Source organism: Pteropus alecto, unplaced genomic scaffold (genome assembly GCF_000325575.1).
Source record: "Pteropus alecto unplaced genomic scaffold, ASM32557v1 scaffold479, whole genome shotgun sequence".
Classification (NCBI taxonomy): Eukaryota; Metazoa; Chordata; class Mammalia; order Chiroptera; family Pteropodidae; genus Pteropus; species Pteropus alecto.
The window spans coordinates 2,329,237-2,356,997 of record NW_006492031.1 but is presented as its reverse complement, the minus strand read 5'-3'; the positions used below and the strand labels follow the sequence as shown (position 1 = coordinate 2,356,997).

At 35.8% G+C, this 27,761-nt stretch overlaps 1 protein-coding gene across 1 annotated transcript in view; it reads right to left on the bottom strand.

The window, feature by feature from the left end:
• The window catches only part of JHY (junctional cadherin complex regulator), a 63,479-nt gene that overhangs the window by 14,821 nt on the left and 20,897 nt on the right, over positions 1–27,761 (bottom strand). The window contains exons 3-5 of the mRNA XM_006925252.1: positions 19,901–20,014; positions 6,691–6,699; positions 4,673–5,325 (exon numbers count right to left, since the gene is read on the bottom strand). Coding sequence (XP_006925314.1) covers positions 4,673–5,325; positions 6,691–6,699; positions 19,901–20,014 — 776 coding nt within the window. The remainder of the gene's footprint in view (positions 1–4,672; positions 5,326–6,690; positions 6,700–19,900; positions 20,015–27,761) is intronic.

Genomic DNA, 27,761 nt, shown 5'->3' with positions numbered 1-27,761 from the left:
GGGAAAGAGGAGAGGGATTGTTTTATAAATGATATAAATGTCTAAGCAATGAACTGTATACTTGAAACTAATAATAAAATTAAATTTAAAAAAGCCTTAAACAAACAAACAAACAAACAAAAAATCAAAGGAGAGACCCTTGTAGCCAACGAGATCTCAGCAAAGTGGGAATAGAAGTAACATATCTCAAATAATAAAGGCCACCTATAATAAATGTAGAGCTAATATACTCAATGGAGAAAGACTAAAAGCATTTTCCTTACAGGAATAAGATAAAGATGCCCACTTTCACCACTCCTCTTCAACATTGAATTGAAAGTCCTAGCTATGACAATCAGACAAGGAAGGGGAAATAAAAGATATCCAAATTGGAAAGGAAAAAGTAAACTGTCATTATCTGCAGATGACATGATAATATATATAGAGAACCCTAAAGATTCCACCAAAAAAAAGACAAAAACAAAAACCTGTTAGAACTAATTAATGAATTCAGTAAAGTAGCAGGATGCAAAATTAATATTCAGAAGTAAATGGCATTTTTATACACCAATGATGAACTTTCAGAAAGAGAAATTAAGAACACTATCCCATTTACAATTGCATCAAAAACAATAAAATATCTAGTAACCAAATTAAGCAAAACACAAAGCTGTACTAATAAGACTGGGAGACTTAAGAGCTTTGCTTAGTACATAGAGACAGACACAGAAAAGCAGCCAAATTGGGAAGACAAAAAAGCAGAAACCAAAAGAATAAAATGGCCATACTACCCAAAGCAATCTATAGATTCAATGCAATCCATATCAAAATACCAATGGCATTTTTCAGAGAACTTGAACAAATAATCCAAAAATTTATATGGAATTATAAAAGGTCCTGAATAGCCACAGCAATCTTGAGAATGAAGAACAAAGTTGGAGGTATCACATTACCTGATATCAAACTATACTACAAGTCTGCAGTAATCACAGGAGCATGAAACTAGCATAAAAACAGATACACTGATCAAAGGAATTGAATAGAGAACCCAGAAATAAATCCATGTCTATATACTCATTTAATATATGACAGTGGAGGTAAGAATATACAATGGGGGCAAAGATGGTGTCTTCAATAAATCATGCTGGGAAAACTGGGCAGATAATTGCAAAAAAAAGAAAAAGAAAAGAAAGAAACTGGACCACCTTCATCCACCATATACAAGGATAGACTCAAAATGGATTAAAGACTTAAATATAAGACCTGAAACCATAAAACTTCTAGAAGAAAAGATAGGCAGTAAACTCTCTGATACTGCTACCAGTAATTTCTTTTTGAATATGTCTCCTCGGGTAAGGGAAACAAAAGAAAAAATAAACAAATGAAACTACATCAAACTAAAAAGGTTTTACATAGCAAAAGAAACTGTCAATAAAATGAAAAGACAACTTACTGAATGGGCGAAGATATTTGCCTGTGATACCTCAGATAAGGGGTTAATATCCAAAAATATATAAAGAACTCATACAACTCAACAACAAAAAACAAACAATCCAATTAAAAAATGGGCAGAAGACCTGAACAGATATTTCTCCAAAGAGGAAATACAGATGGCCAACAGTCATATGAAAAGATGCTCAGAGAAATGCAAATTAAAACCAAAATGAGATCTCACCTGATACCCATCGGAATGGCTATCATTAATAAGTCAAAAACCAGCAAGTACTGGCGAGATTGTGGAGAAAAGGGAACCTTCATACACTGTTGGGATTGTAAATTGGTACAGCCTCTATGGAAAACAGTCTGGAGGTTTTTCAAAAAATGAAACATGGATATACCTTTTGACCCAGCAATTGCACTTCTGGGCATTTATCCAAAGAAAACCAAAACAATAATTCGTAAAGATCTATGCACCCCTATGTTCATGGCTCAATTTACAATAACCAAGATATGGAAGCAACCTAAATGCCATCGACAGACAATTGGATAAAGAAGTTATGGTTCATATATACAATGGAATATTACTTAGCCATTAAAAAATGAAATCCTACAATTTGCGATGACATGGATGAACCTAGAGGTTATTATGCTGAGTGAAATAAGTCAGGCAGAGAAAGATAAATACCATATGATTTCACTTATATGTGGAATCTAAGGAACAAAAAGAACAAATAAATCAAAAACAGACTCACAAATACAGAGGACAATATGGTGACTGCCAAAAGGAAGAGGGGTGAAGGGAGAAAGGGGTGAAAGGCTAAAGAAGTACAAATTAGTAGTTGAGAGATGGTCACGGGGATAGGGACCATGGCATAGAGAATGCAGTCAGCATTAATGTAATGACTATGTGTAGAGCCAGATGAGTAATAGAGTAATCGGGGGGATCATTTCATAAACTATATAAATGTCCAACCAACATACTGTATACTTGAAACTAATAATGAAATTTAAAAAGCAAACAAGAGAAAAAAAGATAAAAAAATGGAATGATAATTATATCAGCAAAAGACTTTTAAAAGAAACGCAGAAACCAGGAGATAGAAAAATAATGTTTTTAAAGAGTTTAATAGTTTACCAGGTTAAACTATAATTAAAGGTAGAGGGCAAAGTAATTTCAGATAAGTTTACCAGTGACATACACTTGAAATAACTTCTAAAGAACCTACTTCGGGAAGAAAGAAAATGGAAGAGAGAATATGAGGCAAACACATTGATATACAATTATTTAAATCTAAAACCATTTTCTCGATATGACAATAATGAAAGCAATAATTAATTTTGGAGATAAAAGTGCTAGACAAGATGCTGGACAAAAATAATATGTATGGCAGAAAGGGTGATTGAATTATAACAATCAAATGATTTTGTATTCTGGAGGAGAATAGAAATATTCATTTAATACTAGACTCGTTAAGTATGTAAGTTAAAAAAATAGAAAGAAAATGTGTATTTTCAAATCAGTAGAGGGAAAAAGTAAATAGAAGATATAAAAGACACAGAAAAAGAGTGATTAGAAAGGATAAATTAAGATGGTTGAAATAAATTCAAATATATGAGTATCGCAATAAATGTAAGTAGGTTAATGTTGAAAATCTACCCACAAACAACAACAAAATGCCAAACAAAAAATACACATGGTCTAAATAGTTTTACAAGAAAATTCTATAAAACCTTTAAGTAATAGATAATTTCAATTGGATATGAAGTATCCTAGTGGATGTAAAATGGGGAAATATTTCTCAACTCATTTTATAAGGCTCGTATAATCTTGATAACACATCTAGATAGGGTCAGTGGCAGAGAGGAAAATTTTAAGCCAATCTCACTTTATGCATGTGAATTTAAAATCCTAAATAGAGTGCTAACAAATCAAATCAAACAAAAAATACAGTATGACAACTTGGGTTAATTCTAGGAATAAAAGGATGGTGTAACATTAGAAAATGTTGATATATTTAACCACATTAAAGGAGTAAAGGAGAAAATTTTTAATTGATTCAGAAAAAGTATTTGATAAATTAAATGACCATTTATGATAAAAGTTCTTTGCAAAAGGAATAGGAATGGGAGGAAATTTCTTCCCTATCGTCCCTCTCTACCAAAAATTAAATATTCTTTTTAGTGGTAAAAATGTTATTAGTTCTCCCTCTAAAGTCAGGGAAAAAAATACAAGGATGCCTGTTATCTATCACAATCTCTAGGATGCTAACTCTGAATTTTAATGAATGTACATTCCATACCTCTAAGTGTAGCACTTAAATGTCTTCTGATCAATTCATATGTGTACGATTGTCTCTCTACTTTCAAGTAAGCTCCTTGAAGGAACCCACGCATCATACTACTTTTGCATTTTCTGTAGGCTTTTAGCACTATATTCAGCATGTATTAGGTGTGTAATAAACACCTTTAATTGAATGACATCAAGAAATATCCCCTGAAGTGCTTTTAAAAGTAACTTTCCTTTTTTTCTGATAAGAAGTAATACAGCTCCATTATAGGGAATTTGAATAATTCAGAAAGTATAAAGAAGAAATTGAAAATAAACCTAATCTCACTTGCCAGAGATAATCACTATTGACATTTTGGTGCATTTTTCTTCTTTTGTGCACATTTTAATATAGTAGAGCTCATACTCTTTAGTGTAACTTTGTATCTTACTATTTTCTTTTTATAGAAGTATTTCTTCATGACCATAGTTTTAATGGTTACATGATATTAAATATCACAATTTACACAGACATCTCTTTATTGTTGGATTATTGTCATTTCTGTAAATGACATTTTTGTGCATATATATTTTTCTGTATTTTAGATTCTTTTTTTTTTTTTTTTTTTTTTAGGATAGGCTATAACAGTGTTGGAGGTAATTTGTTTCCACCAAACAGTATTGTAACCCTCAAAATATAGTGAGCTTTTTTGATTAGGTCTCACTGTCCTTCTCTTCTCCCTCCAACCTCTGGTTTAATGACAGTGAAAAAGTAGGCGAAACAGGGGAAAAGAAAATAAATACATAAAAAGTGGACTAATTTAGGCGGAAATCAGAGCCAAGGATGTTGTTAGGTAAATTTTTCCTCTAATTGTGACCATCTCTATGATCTCCCCTTTCCCATTTCTCTTTCTCCCTCTCCTGTCTTTCTCCAGCAATCTCTCATTTCTTCTCTAAAAAAACCACCTGAGAAAAAGAAATTCTTACCATAATATTTCCAAGTTCTTATATTTTTTCTCCATATAAGTTTGTTCAGGTTGCTTCTTATTTTCAGTTACTCCATTAACATTTATGTTAGAAACAGACTGGGAGCCCTTCTGGCTCAGGGGTGCTTGTCTCATAGTAGATTCATTAAGGTAGTTCAAGTCCATATTGGATAGAGCATTGATGTGTAGCTGCTGGTATGAAAATCTTTTCTCTTCGTGGTCTCCGTGTCCTCTTCCTTTATTAAAATTCATCACTGAGTGATATCCAGTAGAGTTTTTATATAATACCTTGTCAAAAGCCTGTGGTGGTAGAGCATATTTATTGGAGGTTACTTTGGGATCCTGGCTCCTAAGTGCACTTGAGCGTTGCAAATCATTGTTGGGGGCATTCATAATCACAATTGTTTCATGTTTTATTGAAGTATCAAAAGGCTTATTTTGGTTTTGTTGCTGTCTAGGAGTGTTATTCTGGTTTCCTTGACTGACAACCAGCTCTTCAGTCACCAAAGACTTCAAGCCATTATTGTGTTTCTGCTGCTTTTGAATCTTGTACTTGGCTGGTCTTCTGGCAGGTCGTTGGCCATTGGCTGTTTCAGAAGATGGACCTCTTGGTACATTATGTGATTTCGTACTTTCATATCGAGACGAGTGTTCCTGTTAATTCCAACAAGATACTTTTGGTTATGTAAAGCTAAAAGATTGGCACTCTTCACAAATTTTAAATTAGTATTTTTCAAGTTGGGAGTTGAGACTTCTAGGAAGGTGATCATGGAATTGAAAGGAGATTAAGAGTTCAAAGTGTCCTTTCCTAATTTCAGGCAATGAGAAAGTGATTAGCTGGTGATACCTCTTGGCAATTTCAGATTATGAATTTTCTAGAAAGAAATAGAATTTAGAATGGGCTTTATATTAAAGGCAAGTCTTTGACTTAAAATGTTATAAAATGAAGTGTTACCAAGGTTGGGGGAGGGGGAGTAGATTTACCACTAAAGAGCTATGTACAAAGAGTGCAAATGTATATCAAAATATCAAAGTTTATTTTAACTAAGATCGCTATTTAAAAAATCTTAACCAAAAAGAACATCAATGATTTGCTTTACCAACCAAGTTCAAGTTTAGTATGAAATACAATTCAGATTACCAGATCTTCTTACTCATATAGTTCAGAAGTTAGAAATGACCTTTTCATCAGATGAACTAAATTAGATTTTATTCAGAGGATTATAAAAGTCTGTACTGTGATACAGACGGCATCTGTGAAATCACAAGAGTTGTTTGGATTCTCTTCCTTAATATAGCCTATACTTAGGCAATCAAACATCTGGGGGAAATATTTCAATTTCACAAGTCTTCATGCCTTTCAAAGTCTTGTAACAATAAAATGTACTCCCGATATAATAGATACACTATGTAACTATATTGTGCTAAACCATTAGGAATTATTTCCAAAGAATAAAGCACTCATTACTTTGTGAAAAACTAGCTGAGTTAAGAGACCTTTGGAAAGAATGATTAAATACTTGCTGAAAACAGTAAGATGACCATATGCATTAGCATGTTGTATAACTGTAACATTTCTTCCTTTCTTAACACGCATTAAAAAAAAAATCTCTATGGTCTGTATCCATGCAATGTTAATCGAAAAATGCAAGTTACCTGGCTCATTTGAGAAAAAACCTTGAAGTGAATAAATCATGTTTTTGCTTAAGCTGTTTGTTTTAGCTTGCTGTGAAGAATGATCAAAGTATTACAATGAGTTCAACTTTTATTTCACTTTTTTTATATAATCACTAACTCATCCTATTCCTGTAAATATTTTATTTTGAATGAAATTTCATTGTAATGATAAAGTCGAGACTGCTTAAAACAGTAATATGTGATATTACTTCTTATGCCAGATTTTAAAGTAAGAATGACTTATAATTTGAAATTTATTTTAGATTCATTTAGAGTATTCTCCTTAGAGTATTCTCCTTAGAATTTGAACTTTCTAAAGGATTGTCTAGGTCTGATTAGCACCTCTAGATTCTAAGTTTTACCTGTGTTACTCCAAAAAAGAAAACTTCCTTTCCTGTATTTCAATCAAGAAAGGTTCTTCCTTCCATGCAGTATATTGAGCTGCATGGGAAATGTGGGCGAGATAGTTCTGCAACTAAATAGCCCAAGAGCATTCTTCCTTGTAGTAGACCCAGAAGAAATGATTATTTTACAATCTTATCAATGTATTCATGAAATGTAGGGGCTCCTTTCGAAGGGCAAAAAAAGACTGCCTTTGCTGTTGATGTGGATAATGTCGTTCTTTCCAATATTTGTTCAGCATTTTAATTGCTAGAAAAATAAGTGACCAGAAACTCTTTTTCTGCTGCCGTCTGACAGTTCATTCTTCTCATTCCAACCAAAAAAGAAAAAAAAAATATCAGGAATTTTTTTCTAGGGCACCAGACCCCAAATCTTGGGTTATCACTTGGTTTTAATCACGTTATTTAGTCCTTTGCTGCTAACAATTCAGATTATAATAGTACTCTTCAGAGGGTGCTTTGTCAACAAGGCCAAGTACTCATCATTTTATGAAGCTTCAATTGTCTCTAGTGTTAAATCCTCTATTCACGTAAATGTAAGTGCCCAGAGATGGCATTTTGGTACCCAGAAAGGAAGACATTTCCGGGCTTGATGTGATTTCTCTCACCTTCCCAGCAGCCTACTTGAGATCTGTGGTTTACTGAAGATTTATTACCCTACAATTGAGGCATCAGGTGTCACTCTTTAGGTGGCAAGACCTGAGTTCCCTGAAGTTAATATACAAAGCCATTCTCAGGCTATTTAATCTCCATCAGCACTGAAATCCTCTATTTCATCCTGCTCTCACTAGGGTTCTTTTGTTATCAACACGAACAATTAGCCCATACTACATGCACTCAGAATAACTGCTTAATGGCAGTAGGTTTTCCTGGCACACACAGAGCAGGGTCCTTTGGCTGGAATGTTAGCATCGGAGAATCCTGATGACTAGTGCTGGGATGATAATTTCTTAGTAAGGCCCATGCTCAGTTATTAACATTTGTTCATACTGTGCCATCCGAGGGAAGTTTGCCGCCAAACCTGTGAAAGGCAGCTTTCTTGTTTATATGGCATAAGCAGAGGGGAGAATGTGCACTCTGATTTCAACCAAGAAGTTCATCCGCTTTAAAACAAAAGCCATTTTTGCTCTTAAGGTGAGCACACATATAGCTTTCTACTTCTTTGGCAGTTACCCTGATCAAGCCTGGAGTCCTGAGGGTTGTGTCTGGGCTCCAGGATTAGCTCTGACATACAGAAGTTTCTGCTGTGTTTATTAACAATAAAGCATGAATACTTTGAGCTTGGATTACAAATTTCATCTGATAATATTAAGAAAATTTACAACATACATATCAACTGGCTCTAATTTTTAGCATTAGTAAGGAAGGACTCTGTACAGATGAAAAAAAGAAGCATAGCTATATTGATAGTCTGGAAGCAAAACCAAAATAACGGCTCTTTGGAAGGGTGGGAAGATTACTTAGGATGTGATTACAAGGACTTTCAGATTATTTAGTCAAAGATTCTACACATTTTTACACCTTCATTCCTTTTCCTTTCCTAGAAAGTCAAGAGTAATTTAAGTGGCAAGAAAGGAAACATTCTATTTTATCCTTTTAAAGCTTTACTTAATTGGGGAACTTGCTGTTTCTTTTATTGACAACATGCTCCTTGCATGGAAAGGATCTTCTGCTAGTGGGAGTGTGCTCCCTTGCAGTGGCCAGCAAGGGTCAGACATTTAGCCAAGTATTGTGTCCAGTTCTGGGTACACAACGGAAGTGGGATTTGTAAAACCCGTGAAGATTCCCAGGGGAGCACAAAATGATTCAGGACAAGACTTATGTGGAAAGCTAAACAGAAGAGGGATTACTTGGCTTGAATAAACATCTTAAGCATGTATAAGACACTTACATAGAAAATGATGATGGTGACCATCAATTTCCAGTATTTTAAAAATAAAAATACATAGGCTTAAATTGTCTCAGGGACCTTGTTTCTGGCATACTTTCTTTCTTTCCTAGCCCTATCTCTAGTATCTCATTCTTTCCAGCATATAAATGTGTTTAAGTCTCTTCTATTACAAAAATAATAGACTTCCTCACTTGATCTCGTTCTCTGAATCCACAGCCACGCATCTTGAAAATGTAGGCTGTACCGGTCTTCATTTCTTCATCTCTTATTCTGAACTCTACATCCGCAGCAGAGCATTTATTCAAACCATCCCACTGAAACTGCTCTGCTTGGACCACCAATAACCTCTTAGTTGCTAAATCCCATGAGTACCTTTTTCTTTAACTTTTTATTTTTTAAAACTTACAAAATTATTTAAATTTACAGAAAAACTGTAAGAATAGCACAGAGGGCTCCCAAATATCCTTACAGAGATCCACCAGTTTTTAACATTTTGCCACATTTCACCATTCCCTTTCTTTGTCTCTCTCTATATAGATATACAAATTTACATATATATCATTATGTTGTTATTGTTTGTGTTATTGCTATTTAGTTTCTTCTAAATAATTTGCAACTTGCATGTATGAGTTGCATATATCATTCTCTTTTCATGACACCTTTTTACTTGTCTTCTCTGCAGAGTTTGATCTTGCCCACTGATTTCTCTTTCTTTAAAGTTTCCTGTCTCCAGTTCCATGAGACTATTCCATCCTGGTCGATTTTCTACCTCTCTGGCAACGCTTTTGTAGTCTCTCACCTTCTGCTCTCTTCCTTTGCCTCTGCTCACCCTTAAATTTTGCCATTCTCTACAGGGCCCTGTCCCCTCTTCTCCCACTGCCTACAATTCTTGGAGCATCTCAGCAATTCTGACAGTTTCAATCCACTAGTGAATTCTAATGATGCCAATGTATGTACTAACTCAGACATTTCTCCTGTATTCTGTGCTCAGATCAGTTCTGTGTTCATCTCCTCCCTACAGGCCACATCAGACTTAACATTAGGTCTACCCCTGTCCTCATGCCCTTCCCACTTTCAGCCCAGTACCAGAGCCCTCCTTTTTTACCCGAGTGGTACTGGTACCACTAATCAGACACTTAGAAACTTAGAGTTTACTTTCAGGTCTGGCCTTCAGCCTAGGCTCGGATAAACTCTAAATCCCCTTTTTTATTTCTCAATGTTTGGAATTTCTTCTGTTGACATCTATTTGGTCCTGTATGCAGGATTCCAAAGAAAACCAACCAGGATCATTTTGTGGACTCAGGCCTGGTGCTAGATACTAGTGAGGGCCCTTTATGCCCTTCTGGTTCCCCACTTCACATTGGGCAAACTTGGCTGAGTTCTCTTCTGGAATCCTGGACCTTCTGCTTTTGGTTGTAGGTACTGACTTTATTTGAGCTGTTCTAAGACAATCCTCGAGGTGGCACTAAAAGATAAGGGTTGGCTGAATTCAAATTAACCCAGGTAAAAGATGAAGGGGTGTCTGTTTTTATGTTTCCGGTCTTTCAATTGAGATTGCTCTCTGAGAGTCTCAACAAAAAAATCTTTGCTAGTTAAATGAAAGACTGAACTCATTCAGCACCAAAGAAAAGGGACACCTACTCCCACCAGCCCAAATTTTGAGAGTTCTTAGGTGACTAAAGAATCACTGTGGGGGTGCCTGGGAAATCTCAAGGCAGGAAGCGGTTCTATAGATAATTCCAATACACCGTAATTAATTGACTTGTTTGGGAACATGTACATGAGGACTGGTCATCCAGTGCTCTGAGTCCTCATGGTTATATTAGACAGCCAGAGAGAGAGAGAGAGACCAAGGCACATAAGAGGGTTCAAGCTACTTAGGAGGTAAAAACCCCGAGGAATTCAATCCACAAGCAGCACACTGCAACCCACAACATATCTCTAGAAGCTTGTTCAGATTCTATAGATCTCAAAAGGAAACTAAAACCTATTACTACTCCTGGAGATTTTTGTACAATTCATATAGAGCTTTCACTTGTAAGTATTTACAGAAATGGTAAGATTTAACTAAAAATGATCTTAGCTTAAGATGGTCAAAATGGGGACCTTTTGATATATGCAAATTGATTTTTATGCACAATTGGAAAAAGCCAGCTCTAAATTACACAAAATGAATGGGAAGCTTACTTTGACTGGAAATTAGAAGCCTCAAGAGGACGGACAGATAAACTCTCTTCCCTTCAGGAAGTTAATAAGAAAATTTTAGAGACTGTCTCTGAATTAAAAAGGGCTTCCAAAGCGACTCACTGCCAACACACTCCTCCCACTTCTCCAACTACTCCACTATATCCTTTACTCTCAGAGCTTCCCTGTGTGGAATTCCCTTCCCTTCCTCCACCCACTCCTGTTTCCTCTCTTCTTTCTCTGCTACCTCCACCTCCACCAACTGCAAAAAAAATTAAAAATAGCCAAACCAACTAGAAAGACTAGAAATTCTGGTGGCTCCCTTTACAGAAAAGCCAGTCTCAGGAAGGGGAGAACCAGCAATAATTTATATTTTTTTTGATTAGAACAGAATTAAGGACTTTAAAGATTTTCTTGATTCCCTCCAAGCCCCCATCGGATTTGCTAAGGAATTTGATTTAACTCTCAGAACACATGATTCTGGTTTTTCAGATCTGTTTTAACTGATATACCTATTGGTTTCTTAGAGTAAGGCAACAGAATAGTTAAATAAAGCTTGCTAGTAAAAACCTATAGAAGATTTTTTTAAGGCAAAGAGAAACAGACCTGGATAAATACAGGGAATTAGGTTATCAGTTTGACCAAAGCCATTCCTGAGATTTTTCCTCTCAAAATAGACTGGACTAAAATATAGCAATGTAGGTGAAGACCTTGATTTCTTTGAATGCTTTAAGAAAACTTTCAAACAACATTCAGGACTATCTCTAGACAATTTTAATAATCGCCAAAAGTTGCCATTTTTGGAGAGATTAGATGAAGAGCTTATAATTCTGATTAAATAGCATCATAAATTAAACTGGCCTACAATGCATACCAATAAGCTAGCAATTCTGGCTGATCAGTGATCTAAAACTATCCAAAAGAAAGAAAAGGATAAAGCTACTAAAACCATGATTTTACAGTTCCAACAATTAAGCAATCAGGTCAGACCTCCTAAAAGGCCTTTTCAACAAGGGAACAGGAGAGCCTATTATCACTGTAACAAGCCAGGTCATCTTAAGAAAGACTGCAGAAAACTGAAAAAGAAAAGAAACAGAAGCAAGCATAAGGCTGCTCCAAGGATTACAAGAGGGTATTTCCCCTTCTGCTCCTCAATACTTTAGTAGAAACTGAAACTATCATAAACTACTAAGGCCCTTCTAGATACCAGAGCTACTTTATCTGTTCTCAACCCTACTCAATTAAACTACCCTCTCCCTCAGAGTAAAACTTCTATACAAATGGTAGGGATAGCTAACCAATCAATGTGTTTTCAATTTAGAACTTGTTCCCTTCCAGCTAGGGCATGTTATGGGCCATCATATATTTTTACTAGTCAAATTTGGCCCAATTCACCTGATAGGACAAAACTTTCTTGGAACTCATGATACCAATTATCCTTTTCTCAAAAAGGAAAAATGTACTTAGGAGTAAATGAATTAGGTATTGAAACAATTGAGGAAATAAAGATTTTAAAGGAACCTCAACAAGAGGAAACTAATCTTGAAACTGAATGTTTGCTACAGGCTGTTCCTATGGAGCTCTAGGCTCTTTCCAGTATGGATTTGGGAAGATTAAGTTAGGTTCTCCTATCAAAATAACTATTGACAATACTTTGCCTCTACCTAATATTCATCAGTATCTTTTAAGACCCAATGCACTGTCTATAATTAAGTCCATTATACAAGATTACTTAAATATAAAGTTTATAATTCAATGCACAAGTCCCTGTAACACTCCTTCCAGTAAAGAAAGGCAATGGGAAAGGATGGGGATTTGTACAAGATCTCAGAGCTACAACAAAATTGTTATTCCCGGACACCCCATGGTCTCAAATACACATACTCTATTATTTGCCATTCCTGTGGATTGTCAATATTTTTTAACAATAGATTTATGTAGTGTCTTTTTCAGCATTTCTGTAGGAAAAGACAATTGATGTCTTTTTGCCTTCACCTGGGAAGGTTGCCAATTTACTTGGACTGTAATGCCCCAGGGATATACAGAGTCCAACATATATTTCTCTCAAATACTAAAGGCTGATTTAAATGATGTTGAATTTCCCAGAGATTCCACTCTAATCCAATGTGTGGATGATTTACTTTTATGCTCTAGGATGTTATTAAACTTCCCAAAAGGACACAATTTATCTATTACAACAGCTAGCCATAAAGGGACATAAGGTCTCAAGAGACAAGCTTCACTTCTGCTTACCCCAGATAAAATACGGGGACATCTTATATCTAAAGATGGACTACTACATGACATTGAAAGACTCAGAGGAATTCTAGCCTTTCCTCTTCCAAAAACTAAGAAACAGCTTAAGAAAATTCTAGGGCTGACTGGATAGGGAAACTGGGTCCCATAGTTTTTATTAATAACTCAATCTCTATGTTATTAAAATCAGATCAGCCTGATCCAATCCAATAGATCCCCCAGTGGGAAATAAACTATGAAAGCTCTAAAGAAAAAATTATCTAAAACTCCCACTTTGGGACACTAATTATAAACTTTCCTTTTATACATGAAAATAAAGGAATTGATTTAAGAGTTTTAACTCAGTAACATGGAGATCGTCATAGACCTATAGGGTATTATAGCCAAAAATTAGACTCAGTAGCAAAAGAGCTCCCTTCTTGTATGAGAGCCATCTTGCTATAGCCATGTTATGTAAACAAATATAAGAGACTGTTATAGGCTTTCTTTTAACTATTTATGTTCCTCATTCTGTTTAATCTTTGCTGAACTCTTGTCAAACTCAGTACTTCTCTGTCAATTAGCTGGCTTCTTATGAAGTACTACTTTCTGCATCTAATAATATTTTAGCTCAATGTAACAATCTTAACCCAGCAACTTTATTACCGTCTTTACAGAATAAAGAGATCTACAATTGTAGTTTACTTGCTGACCACCTTCTTGCTCTTAGGAATGATTTACAAGGAACACCTACTGATAATGCTGACTTAATTTGGTTTACAGATGGATCTTATCTAAAAGATGGACAGGGCCATTACCAAGCTGGATAAGCAGTAACTTCTCTGGTGGATAAAATTGAAAGTTCTTATTTACCTGAAATAAGATCTTCCCCCAAAGCTGAATTAATTACTCTAATTCAAACTTGTCAATTGGCCAAAGATCAAATAGCATGCGCGTGCGTGCACACACACACACACACACACGCACTTATTTCTGCCTAGCCTTTTAAAAAAATTAAATTTATTGGAGCTGACATTAATAGCATGATATAAGTTTCAAGTGTATAGTCCTATAATACATCATCTGTATACTGCATTGTTTGCTCACCACTCAGAGTCTAGTCTCCCTCCATCACCATGTATTTGACCCCCTTTATCCTCTTCCCACCATACTGTTGTCTGTGTCTATGAGTTTGTTTTGTTCATTTGCTACTTTCTGTTTTATATCTCACATATGAGTGAAATCATAAAATTCTTGTCCTTTTCTATCTGATTTATTTCACTTAAAATAGCCAATATTTATACTGATAGTTGCTATGCCTTTTGTGTAGCTCATGACTTTGGAATGTTATGGAAACAATGAGGCTTCTTAACTTCCTCAGGTTAGCTTATAAAGAATGGAAAATGATTGTAGAATTATTAGATGCTATAGAGCAACCAAGACAATGGTGATTATAAAAATTCCAGGACATTCTAAAGCTGCCACCATGGAAGCAAAAGGGAATCACTTAGTTGATGCTGCAGCTAAACAGGCAGCACTAAACAATCAAATTGTCCAGACTCAGGAATGATCCTTGTTCCCTATTAAACCAATAAAAGACTCTCTTTTGCAGTTCCAAAGAATTGCTACTGAAGAAGAAAAGAAAATATGGCAACAAAAAGGGGGAACCTTTGACCCAGACAAATAAGTATGGTTTACACCCAATAAGAAGCCAATCTTACCTATAGGGGTTCAAGTGCTTATACTTTAACATGTATATGAATTAACATGAGAAAATGATTTTATGGAATAAACAATATTGTTGGAAATCTCTTACTGTAGTTTATAAACTATATAACAGATGTTCTATTTGTCTAAAATATAACCCTGGAAAACCACTCCATAGGTCACAGAGACATTTCCTGTGCAGGAAAGAAACAGCCTTAATGAGAGGCAAATTATTATTGAAAAAAATAATTTCCAATTGGAGAATTCCCACTGAATTACATAGTAACCTAGGGACTCATTTCACTGGGTAAATAATACGATCTATTTATATTTGGCCTATTTTGCAACATTTTTATTGTGCTTATTACCCCCAGTCCTCTGGATTTGTGGAACATACCAAAGGTTCAGTCAAAACCCAACTAGCTAAATTCTTAGAAGCTTTTACTCTCCCTTGGCCAAGAGTTTTCCTTATACTGTTCCTCTGTCTAAGATCTATCCCTTTTGGTAAACACAGCCTTTCTCCTATGAAATAGTTACTGGTCACCATGTTCATCTAGATGAGGGGCATATGAATCAGCCATACTAAAAGGAGACATTCTACATTATTGTTAAGGACCCATTAACCAACTTAAAGAAAATGATAAATTAATAACTGATACATTTCACAATGCGCTCTTGGGAGATGAAGACTTCAAAGACCATAACTTATAAAAGGAAATTTTGTCTTTGGAAGAAACATCAAATAAAAGATTCCCTTTAAACCCCACTGGAAGGGACCCTATCAAGTATTACTAACTAATCCATGTGCAGCTAAAATGAAAGGAGTAAACTCACAGATTCACATTTCTCATTCAAAAAAGGCACCTGACCATAAATGGCCATCTACCTCCTCTCTGACACTCACATCTGCCTATATTGGGTATCAGAAACTCCTCAAAGATGAGAAGCTACTGACAACTGAAATAAAGGATTGTTTCTAAGAAAATGGACTAGGCCTGTATCACATCAGCCTTTATAGATGTGACGTAAAGGTCGAATTTTGTGCTGATCTTTGTTTATAAGACTATACTGTATTATAGGGAAGATTGTTAACATGATAACAAGCCCAATCTTTCCTCTCTTCATGCTCTCTCTTTCTCATTACTCTCTTTAATGCTTGTAAAGATAATATTTTGCTAAAAACTCTCCCAAAGTGCTGCTAAAAGAGAAAGTCTAACTGATCATTGGATATGTCATCAAATTCCTAAATCAATAAGAGACAAGTACCTCTAGTTGCTTCTGTTACCAACTTCGATACCATTGCCAATGTCACTGCTTCCCAGACCACCCACATCAACCACACATTTTAAGTAGACATTAATCAGGACCCACGGACATCCATCCCCTGCTTATCACTATCCCGTGTCATCTCCACCAAATTTGAATTTAACTCTGCTCCCTCCCCGATCTCTTCCTTACTTGATCTCCGAATGTCTACATGACAAAATTGAAAGGAAAAATGTAACCAAATTATGTAAACTTGTTCCTTCCATCAAGTACCACACCACCCTGATGGATTCTGGGAAACATGTAAATGGTTTCACCCTTGGTTGAAAGGGATTCTCTCAGTCATACCTATGAATGAATCCATATACGAAAATACTCTTCGGAGGGGGGTGATTTGTACCCAAATTGATTTTTATATGTGGCATGGGAGAAAATCCCCCAACTAAAGGATGGGCACACTGATGTTTAGACAGTTGGCAAATGGAAGGACTCTGTTTATTGAGGCAATTTATTATTCCTTTACCTATTCATAAGACTCCCCCACCTTTCAATAGGACAAATTATTTTAACAAAGAGCTGTTTCAACAGAATCAAGAACAGATCATTAAGCCCAAAAGAAAAAGGCTTGCCAGTTATGACAGTATTGGATAAAGTATACTTAGCATAATAATCCTGAGAGCCAGAATATATATCAATAGGGATATGATTAGAAATTTATCTGCCACCATTGGACAAATGAGCAAAAAGATGGCTAAGATTATTGTTGCCCAATAAAAGTCTCTAAATTCTCTTGCTCAGCCTTTGACTATTTGCCGGCCAAACAAGTTGGAGTTTGTGCCATCACTCATACTACCAATTCCACATATATAAACACCTCAAGAGAAATAGACTCTATTAGAAAAGGTCACTCAACAAGCTAAATGGCTACAAGATGACTCACTACATGACTTGTTTAGCTGGTTGCCTTCAGAGTTAGGAACGTTGTTTTGATTTCTTTTACAAATTGTTATCATGATATTGATAGGTTTGTTGATCATTTTTGTAGCATTCAAACTCATAGTCTATTGTCTTTCTCACTGCTTGAAATCAGCTGCTTGTAGTAAAATTATGGTGGCATGAAAAATAGAAATGATTCATCAAGCACTATGTCCTTTTAATTCAGAATGATTTGAAGACTTTTTTTGCCCCTGGCTAACCAGTTCAACCTCATTTCATACCACTTCCCTCCCTCATACTTTCTCCTATAGTTACTGCACTATATGCAATCCTTGGGCCATACTATGCTTTCATGAACTTTGCCCCCATTTGTCTCTTGGCATATTTGATTCATCTATCCAAGGTCAGTTCAAATGCTGTCTATTTTAGGGAGGCTTTTCCTGTCTTCTTAGAGCAGAATTAGGCCCCCTTGCAGTTACATTGCATTTTACACCTACTTTCATATTATTGTATTATAATGATTACTTAACTGTCTTCCCAATAAAGTTTTGAGCTCCTTGAGAATAGAGGCCATTCTTTTTTTTTTTGGTAAAAAATCTTTCAAATTTTATGTGAATTTTTTTTTTTTTTTTTTTTTTTTTTTTACTATTTCTTTTGGGCTAGGCACCTAAAGCCCAGTGTTTGGAATATAGTAAGTACTCTATACGTATTTGTTGTGTAAATTATTTTGATTTCATGTAAGGATATTTCTCAATGAGAGCTATTCATTATGAAAGTAGGTTTACTGAGGAATATAGAGTCTTTTAAAGTCATCTTTTAAGAAAAAATTGCCAAATGAGACCTATTTTCTTTTTTTCCGAATATTATTTCTATTTTATGTATTTTTTAAAAAATTTATTTTATTATTAGTTTCAAATTTCCAATGTATTGATTAGACATTTATAGAGTTTATAAAATGATCCCCCTAATTGCTCCTTCTTTCCTCTGGCTCACTTGGACCTTCACTATATGACTTTTAAATGTTTCTTTAATCAAACAGTCAAGTATTTATTGAGCATCAGCTTTGTACATAGCATTATGCTACAAGGTGTAGAGAAAAATACAAAAATGATGTTCAGTATTGGTTGGTACAAAAGAAACACAGGCAGCTAATGAGATATGGCCAAATATGAGAAGCCCTGAGGGTGTGATCCAGACCATAGGCACAACAGTTGCTGAGAGAGGAGGCAGAGGACAGGGATAGGAGAGACTGGGAAATCTTCATGAGGTGAGTCAGAGAGAAGGCATCAGATTTGGGTAGTTAAAGAGGAAAAAGAAAGGCAACTTGGAGTGTTTGCACACCAAGGGCCTAGCCAGCATGTAGGAAGCAGCAGGCAGTTGACAAATTATTTCTGAATAAAGAAAGAGCAACATCCCTTGGGCCACTCTGTGTTGCTGTCATTTTAGGTCTAACAATCTTTAGATGTTTGGCTCCTCTTTGTCTTCATTTCAGGAATGGGTTATACACAAATGAGTCCTAATACACACAGAATAAACAGCGTTCTTCTGGCTTTCTTCTGATTTCCTTCCATACAAAGTTTTTACTGCCTCTGTCTAGAGCCATGCCATGAGTCAAGCACTATGATTTTATCTTGATTATTTATCATTGATTGAGAATCCTACAATTTTCCTTAGTGATACTTATGGAAGCTATAGGCTGCAAGAATCTTACATGCTTCAAATGTATTTTCTGTGATGATTTAAGTAAAGGGTCATAAAACCATTTTGCATCTAGGATGGACCTTGTAGTTCATTTTGGCCAATTCTTCATTTAATAGGGAAAAAATTTAAGCCTTGGGGGGAGTTGAGATTTGCCTAAGTGAATGGCAGGTGAAGGCTCAGAAATTCATGTTTTCTGGCCCAGTCTATCATCCATAAGGCATGGCAAGCCTTAAGGTGTTCCCTTTGTCCTCTCCATCTCATTGACCAAGCTCCCTAGGCTGTCTCCCAGGTTTGGTCATAGGTCCCATCCTCTACATCCCACTGTCACGAGACATTTCAGTCCCCATCCTCTCAGTTTTTACTTCTTTTATTGCAACTCTAAGAGTGACCTGGAGGGCACTGGGGAGGAAAAATGATTTGGGCAGTCCCTCTTTTCTAACTTTTCTGAAACTGGAATGACCCTTATTATTTTTATTATTACTTTTACCACTGTAAATAGTTTTAACTGATGATGTCAACAGACTCTATAGGCTAGGTGATTTCAAAAGGCTCACTCCTTCTTAAGCAGGGATAAAACCTGGCCCACAAGTGACTGCTCCACATAACTCCATACACTGGCTCAAGAAGAAATCAGCTGCTAGGGCTTTTCCTGATTCTTTTAGAAAAATAGTCAGTAGGGACAGTTTCACAAAAATCTTTCCTGAAACCACATATGATCTGAAAGTAGTAAACCCATGGCCTAAAAAGGATGTCATCACACCAAATTACTAGTTAGTAGGCTTTCACATTCTGCAAATGAGGGTTCGTTGAGGCTCTGGAAATCATGTTTAGGGGTCATGTTCCCCTCATCTAGGGACTCTATGTAACTGCCAATTCCAAAAGGAAACAGACTTGGGAGCAGCACAGATTTGGACAATATTCTGCAACTGTGATTTTTTTCCCCTGCATTTTCCTTATGCCTTTCTTCTCTATAGGGTTATAACTCTGAATACTTAGAGAGTGATAAAATGATTTTCCTCCAGGAAAGAGAACCTTTAGGAAAATGGGTGGAGTTGGCTGGCTGAGCAAGCAATGGCCCATTTGTGCAGAAACCGGTCTTAGCCATAGGAGGGTGGGTAACTATTCTCGGGTATAAGAATAAACCCTTAAGTGACAAGATGTCAGTCATGAACATTACTTATATTCAGCAGCAACCCTTGAAACACATTTAAAATTCAATCCAGCAGGTAACCTTTAGCTGTTGGGCTCTTTGGTGCCATTTGTCTTCAAGATCGATGGCAGCATTTTCAATCTCTTCGGCATTCTGAATAGATGTCTTGTCAGTTACTCTGACTGGATAGGAGATCTAAGAGGGTAAAACATATAGCATGTTAATTGGATTCAGTTTAGTCTTAGAGCCATGGGGCTCAAGTCTGTGTATTCTAGAAAGAAGCCCTGTAGGTCTGGGTTTTATTTTCAGTTCATTTCAAGGATTCATCTTAGTACTCAAGGACCTGGATTGTTCCCAAGGAAAATATGAATAAACAATGTTTTCTCTTGCAGGCACAATGTGAGAATTGGTGCTTTGAAGTCAAACTACTAATAACTTTAAATGCTCAATACAAACTCAGGGAACCTAATTTTCCACAGTTATCTGAACCAGATGCTACAACTAATGTTTGAGTATGCCAAATGAAATAATACACTTCAAGATGATGATAACAATAACAATAGAAATAACAGTAGTATGTAATACACATGAATGTTCATAGTATGCCAGTAGCTGTCTTAAGTATTTGGCATATATCAGTTAATCTTCACAATAATCTTATCAGGTATGCACTATTATTATCTCCTTTTGGAAATAAGAAAACTGAGGGACAGAGAGATTAAGTAAGTTGTTCAGAATCAACAGCTAGTAAGTAGAGGAGCCAGGCTGTCTAACTACAGAGCCTGCACATTTAACAGTTTTGCTAAACGAACTCACTTATTAGAAATATTATCTTTGACTTACAGAATTTGTAGTTTGGCACTCAGTTAATTTGAAATGATGTAGGTCAGTGGTTCTTAACTTTAGTAAGATATTAGAATACCCTAGGAAGCTTTTTAAAAATGTCAATGCTGTAGTCCCATCCAAGACCAATTAAATCAGAAGCTCTGAGTGTGACCCCGTATATAAATATAATTTAACCTCCTCCCCACCAAGGTAGGTATAATCTGCAGCAAGGTTTTGGAACCATTGATAAGGGCAGCTACATAAGACTTAGGTCCCCAAATTATTTAGGAGACTTAGGTCCCCAAATTATGAAGGCCTTTTATTGCCTCCATTAGCTACCTGTTTTAAAGAAATTAGATTGTCTCTGCGCTCTAGCCCTCAGGTAGCATTTCAGAAAGCAAAGTTAAAGTTATACAATCTTAATATTGGAAAAGATTCTGGAAGTAACCAGTACAACCTCTGGTAATTCTGTACCATCCCCGGTAGATGTTCATCCACTTGCTGGTTAAACACATGCCCCGTCTCCTGGTGAGAGTTACCTGTATGGTAGTATTAGTATAGGTTTAAAGATTGAGGAGGAGGAAAGAATACAGTGGCTTGTGAATATTCCCTTTCAACTATCCCTTGGAGTAAAATGTTAGATTTCTTAATCTCTATCTCATGGATAATGAATATATAATTCTATCATTAAGCGACCTAAATGCTATAAATCTCTTCCTTATAAAAGCAGAAATATTTTTTCTGTAATTTCTCCCCCTCTGCCCTCTAAAATAACATAGAATAAGTCAATCTCTTTTAGAAAACTCTGAACTCTAAACTCTGAGAAGCTGACTGCAATGTCCTTTCTGAGTCTGCTCTTATTTAGAGGACCTATTTTGAGATTCCCTTGCCATTCTTCCCAGGACAGGTTATTCAGGTTGAGCTCCTTTGACCACTCTGCTTTATCACCTGTAAATACTGGTTTTCCCTTTTCTAAATCGATGTGATTAATTTTAAAATTTAGATTCAGGATTTTATACTTGTTTTGTTAAATTTCTCTGGTGGGCCGTGTAGTGTGAGAAGCAGCAAAATGTAACACTTGAAAGAACATGGGATTTAGAATTTGTCATGTTTATGTTCAGTTTTTCCTTTTGCTGCTTATTTTTACTTCATATGCAGATGAGTATTTAATATGGGAAGAGGCAAACATATTAATGAAATATTAGGTAATAAGTAAGCATTTGACAATGAAAATAACCTTATTCCTCACTATTCAATGTGGCTTCTCTGGCACAAGAAAGACAACATTTTGTTTTCTTTATTTTGGGTGTAGTCTTATCTCTACCTGAATGCCTACTTATCACAATTACTGTATATACATACATATATATGTGTATATGTATGTGTGTGTATATATATATATGTACATGTGTATATATATATATATATGTATGTGTACATATATATGTGGCAAATAGATAGTGTGGAAGTTTAGACACTTAAAGATTGATCTGAAAATAGGAAAAAATGAAAATAAAATTTTTCCATGCTTGAATTTTCACTGCTAATACAAGGTGCAAAATGTACTATTTTATGATGGAATTTTTCTGATTACAAATGGAAATAATCAACAAGTTTTGAATCATTACCTATTCTGCAAATGGAACTTTACACCACCATGAAACAGTTAAACTTGTGCTGAAATGCTGCTCAAGGTCAGGAACCATTTTTAATGTTTCTATTTCTCAATCCCTCTCACAGAACTGGTTCAAGAAACATTAGACAAAAATAAGAAGTATTACGATTCACAACTTTTGTCATTGTCATTATAAAGGTTTCAATCACTTATTGCCACTATGTTAAGAAGAAACAGCTTTCTTTAAAGAAAAATCAGCTCTGTCTTGGAGGAGAAATGAAGGCTAAGAGTAAAAAAAAAAAAAAATCTAAATAGGCTGCCTACACAGGCAAGGAAATATTCCTTTCTCAAATCTCAAGGAGATGTCTTGGATGAACTATCATCTGGAGCCTGGGAGAAAGTGACATTGGGCTTATTCCTCTATCTGCCACTGGGTGGTTTTATTCCCAGGCTGTTGTAAAGAGGACTTGGTTTAGTTGATTCAGTTTTTCACTGGTGATATTGTTTGATTGACAATGATGGGATATCTTATATAGCTTTGGTAAAAAGTTTACAAATTAAAAATACATTGTCAGAAAAAATGGTGTAGATGATAGAGGCTTTGTTCCCTCTTGCAACCAAATCTAAGTTGTGACAGAAACACAGAGCAAACAGCAAGCAAAACTGTCAGGGATCCAGATGAATAGAAACACTACAACTAGGGAGAAAAATAATTAATCGATCTGCAATGGTGGAAGGTAGGAGGGAGTGAAGATGCGACGCTGCCCAGTCCGAGGGGCTGAGTGGGACAGAGACTACAGCAGCAGCTGGCAGCTGCAGATGCCTCTTAAAGGGGCTGTGTTCAGGACCGGATTTAAGCAGTGACAGACCTGCTTGCTCTGAGCACCAGCTTAAGTTGGCTCCATGGGGGGCACCAGGGACTTACAGGGAGACACTGAGTTGTTGGAGGTGAGGATCTCTCCTGGGCAGAGGTGCTGGCAGTATCCATTGTTCCTCTGTTGAGTCCGCCCCCATCCCAGTGTGCAGACGCAGCACTACTATAGCTGAGATATCATCAAACTGGATAACAATGGTTGCTCTGCACAGAGGATTCCCTGAAACTTCACCTCCCCCAATTTGTGGCCCCACCCAAGCCACATCCAGGTGTGTGCTCAGGAATCTGGTACTCCTGGCTGAGCAGTGCCAAGACTCACACAGGTGACAGCTGGCCTTGGCTTTTGGTGTGGTCTCTTGAGGTAACTGTAGGCACAGCATCTGTGAATTGCTTGCTGAATCTTAACAGGTGGCCCTGGAGGGACACAGGCTGGGGCTGAACTTGGTCTGCAGCTGAACCCCTCTCAGGATTGTGCCACTGGACACCTACCACACAAAGCCTCACTAATAAGACTGGGAGACTTAGAAGCTTTGCTTAGTACATAGAGACAGACACAGAAAGGCAGCCAAAATAGGAAGATAAAGAAGCAGAAACCATATGACAGAACAGAACAGAGATCCAAGAATAATAGAGTCAAGCAATCTAACAGATGCAGGGTTCAAAATACTAGTTATAAAGATGTTCAATGAACTTAGGGGAAGTGTAGATAAATTCAGTGAGAACTTTAACAATGAGATAAAAAACATGAAAATGGAAATGGAAATTATAAAAGGGAACCAATCAGAAATGAAGAACACATCATCTGAGATGAAGAGTATATGAAGGGAAATAAACAGAGTGGATAAAGAAGAGGATCGAGCCACCAATACAGAGGATGGGGAAGCCAAGGACACTCAATCAGAATGGCAAGAAAAAGGAAGCCAAGACTAAAGAATAATTTCAGGAGCTTATGGGACACAATTAAATATAAAAATATCCATGTTATTGGGGGTATCTGAAGGAAAACAAGACCTTGAAGAGCTATTTGAAGAAATAATGATGGAAAATTTCCCTACCCTGGTGAAGGAAATAAACATACAACCCTAGGAAGCTCAGAAAGTCCCCAGAAAGATGAACCAAAAGAGGCCCACACCAAGACATATAATAATTAAAATGCCAACGGTTAAATACAAAGAGAGAATCTTAAAAGCAGCAAGAGAAAGAGATCTAGTTACCTACAAGGGAGCTCCCATAAGACTGGCAGGTGATTTCTCAAAAGATCCTATGCAGGACTAAAGGGCTTGACACAAAATATTCGACGTGATGAAAACCCAGGATCTACAACTAAAAATACTTTATCCAGCAAAGCTATCATTTAGAGTTGAAGGACAGATAAAGAACTTCCCAGACAAAAATAAGTTAAAGGAATTCATCAACGCCAAGCCAATATTACAGAAATGTTGGAGGGACTTATTTAAGAAGAAAAAATGTATCAAAAACTGGAATAAGGAATGGCAATCACTACTTATCTATCAACAAATACCTCGAATGGAAAATAATTAAGTGCTCCAACCAAAAGATAGGATGGATAAGAAAACAAGACCCCTACATATGCTGCCTACAAGAGACTCACTTCAGATTAAAAGACACACACAGACTACAAGGAAGGGGTTGGAAAAAAGATATTGCCTTGATAGACCTAGAGGATATTGCGCTGAATGAATTAAGTCAGATAGAGAAAGACAAATATTGCATGATATCACATACATGTGGAATCTAAAGAACAAAATAAACAACAACAAAAATGGAAATAAACTCATAGATACAGAGAATATTTTGAGGGAAGGGGTTGTGGAGATGGCGAAAAAGGGCAAAGGGATTAAAAAGTACAAATGGATAGTTACAAAACAGACACGTAGATATAAAGGGTAGCATAAGGAAAATAGTTAATAATGTAATACATATGTAAGGGGGAAGAGGAGTAATAGATTTAATAGATCACTTTGTGAGTTACATAGATCTCTAATCACTATGCTACAATGGAAACAAATATGTTATTGTATGCCAACCATACAAAATTTTTTGGATAGTTCAGTTAATTTAAAAAAATAATAAGCATCTCCTCTTTAAGAGGTAGTCTTTGTAGAAACGATGTTGGCCTTTTCATTAAAGTGCCAGCTTCTCTTAAAAAAAAAAAACAGCATTGGCTATAAATAGGTTATTTGATTTTTTTGTTCAGTGGCATCGCTATAGATTTTCTGGGATATAATGTTCAATCTGTTGTGTAAGGTAATTCTATCTTGTTAAGGATTATTTGTGTTATATACATAAACCTCACATTCAACTGGATTAAATACACATATAGCATGAAAAAGTACATTGTTGGTCAATATGACTTAAACTGGAAAAGGAATAATCAGTGATGAAATGGCAAATATGAATGAAAAACACAATATATCTGCTTTAAAACAATTGTTTAGAGTCAAATAGTAGTTTTTAGAATCATGTTCCTGCGTAAATCGCTTCTACCAAATCTCATTGAAAAACATAGTGAAAGATGTTAAATTCATTATAAGATGCCACCTTAATAACAATTTTTTGGAATAACTTTGTTCCTAAATTAGAATTAACCATTTCTTCCTGAATTGTATCAGATCTGGTGAAAAGACTGAGGTTTGGGATTCTCATTTTTTTTTTTGGTTGAAAAGCAATCTTATTAGGCAAATATTAAAGATGATATTTTAATCTAAAAAATTGGCATTTTAGCTAATTTTTGGCTTTTTAACAAACTAAAATTAAAAACATATAAGGAAAACCAATGTTATTATTTTAAAGGCATTGTTGTTATGTCTCTAAGTATTGAGAATATTTGAATAGCTACCATTTGTTTTCAACACTGTTGTTATTTATTGAAGAAATTGTTAATAAAAGCATTTATAAGAAAATTTAGATATCGATGCATCTCACTTCTCTGGCTCGAATTTTTCATTGTTATTTTCTGAAGAGAAATGTGAAGAATTCAAGAAAAATAAAGGAATTATTGTTATAACGCCGAGTCTTTAGACTATTTGATCTAGCTATGTTCTCAACTTTGTTGCAACTTATCATAGGAAGTTTTATTATTATTACAGATATCTATAATAAAAAAATTACAAATAAAAAATACATTGTCATATGCTTCCTTCCCCATAGAATGTAGGATATACAACATTTCCATCCACAAGCTGTTTTGGTGGAACTCAGGGTCTGAATCACTCTAGCGAGAGTCTCTGGGCAAGTAAAGCATACTTCTACATTATCTCTTTGAAAGTAGAATGGGACACAACCTCTGCCAGCTATTTTTTTTTTTTTTGTGAACCATTCTATTAATACCAATCAAATCGAGAAAATGATCAAATGAAATTGCATTTTGAGCATCATAAGCTGTGTAATGTCTATTCTGTTAAATTGAGGCCTATAATTGCTTCTCTACTGAAAAGATACAACAAAGACAGCAATCATGGCATGTCATTATCCCAGACTAGAAAACCGGCCTTTGCTGGGAGGACTTCAAAGGCTTGTGGTTCTCGAATTGCATTTGGCTGCTATTGTTGAAGCGCAGGCAATCTTGATTAGGTGTTTACACTGAGGTAAGGCGCAGAGCAGAGAGCCTGAGTGCCTGGGTCTAGAGCCATTAAAAAATTGTACATTATGTTCCTTGCTTTGAAGTGAGGGTTTGTAGGTAGGAAAGCAACTCAGATGGAGGACAGCTGAGCTAGATTGGGCTGCTACTGCTCTCTCAGAGAAACTCATCAGGTTCTTAGAAAATCGGCACCACAAAAAAAGTTGATGCTTTACCAAGAGCTATATGTGAATTAGAGTATCTACATAGACACACACTGAAATGTGTTTAAGCAGCATGTTGACATAAAGTCTGACATCACTGGAGGTTTTGATCTCTTTTTCCTTTATACTGTTTTTTATTACTGACCTTACATTTACGTGTTGTGAGGAGCCTCACATTAATTTATTAGATTCCTTATTATTCTCATTTCTTGTTGGTACTAACTACTTGCACATATCTAAATTAAAAGAGGCCAAAGAGTCTGATTTTTAAAAATGTAGTATTTGCTTGCCATTATTTCAACATATGTTATTTAATCCCTCTTTTCAAGGCATAATCACTGGATTCAGTGTGCACTTCTTTGTTAATGTGGCTAATGAGGGATCTGTAGTTTTAATTCTCTGTCCTATTTCTAATACATTTTGCTCTGTGTCAGTTTTATGCCCCATAACATTAGCACTGCTGTTGCCCGTGTATATGCGTAGCCAGCAAAAGAGTCTGAGGCATGGCAATACAAACTATACCGTTGTCAGGCTCCAATATGGATATTTAGCAGAGCTGTTTGAATTATCTGGGGATTTGTATTATTCTGCTATGGTGAGACAAAACACATGGAATATTTTGGCACTGCTGTTGGCCACTTTCTCCACTCCTATAGAATATTTCATAATGTATTTAGCAGATATGTGCTCAATAGGAATTAGATGACACCGAAACCTTTGGATATATTATTTTTTTACATTCATTTACCATATAAAATACTCGAGCTTTTACAACTCCAAAACTAATTACACCAGTCACCTACTTAAAAACACCTCACTGTTTT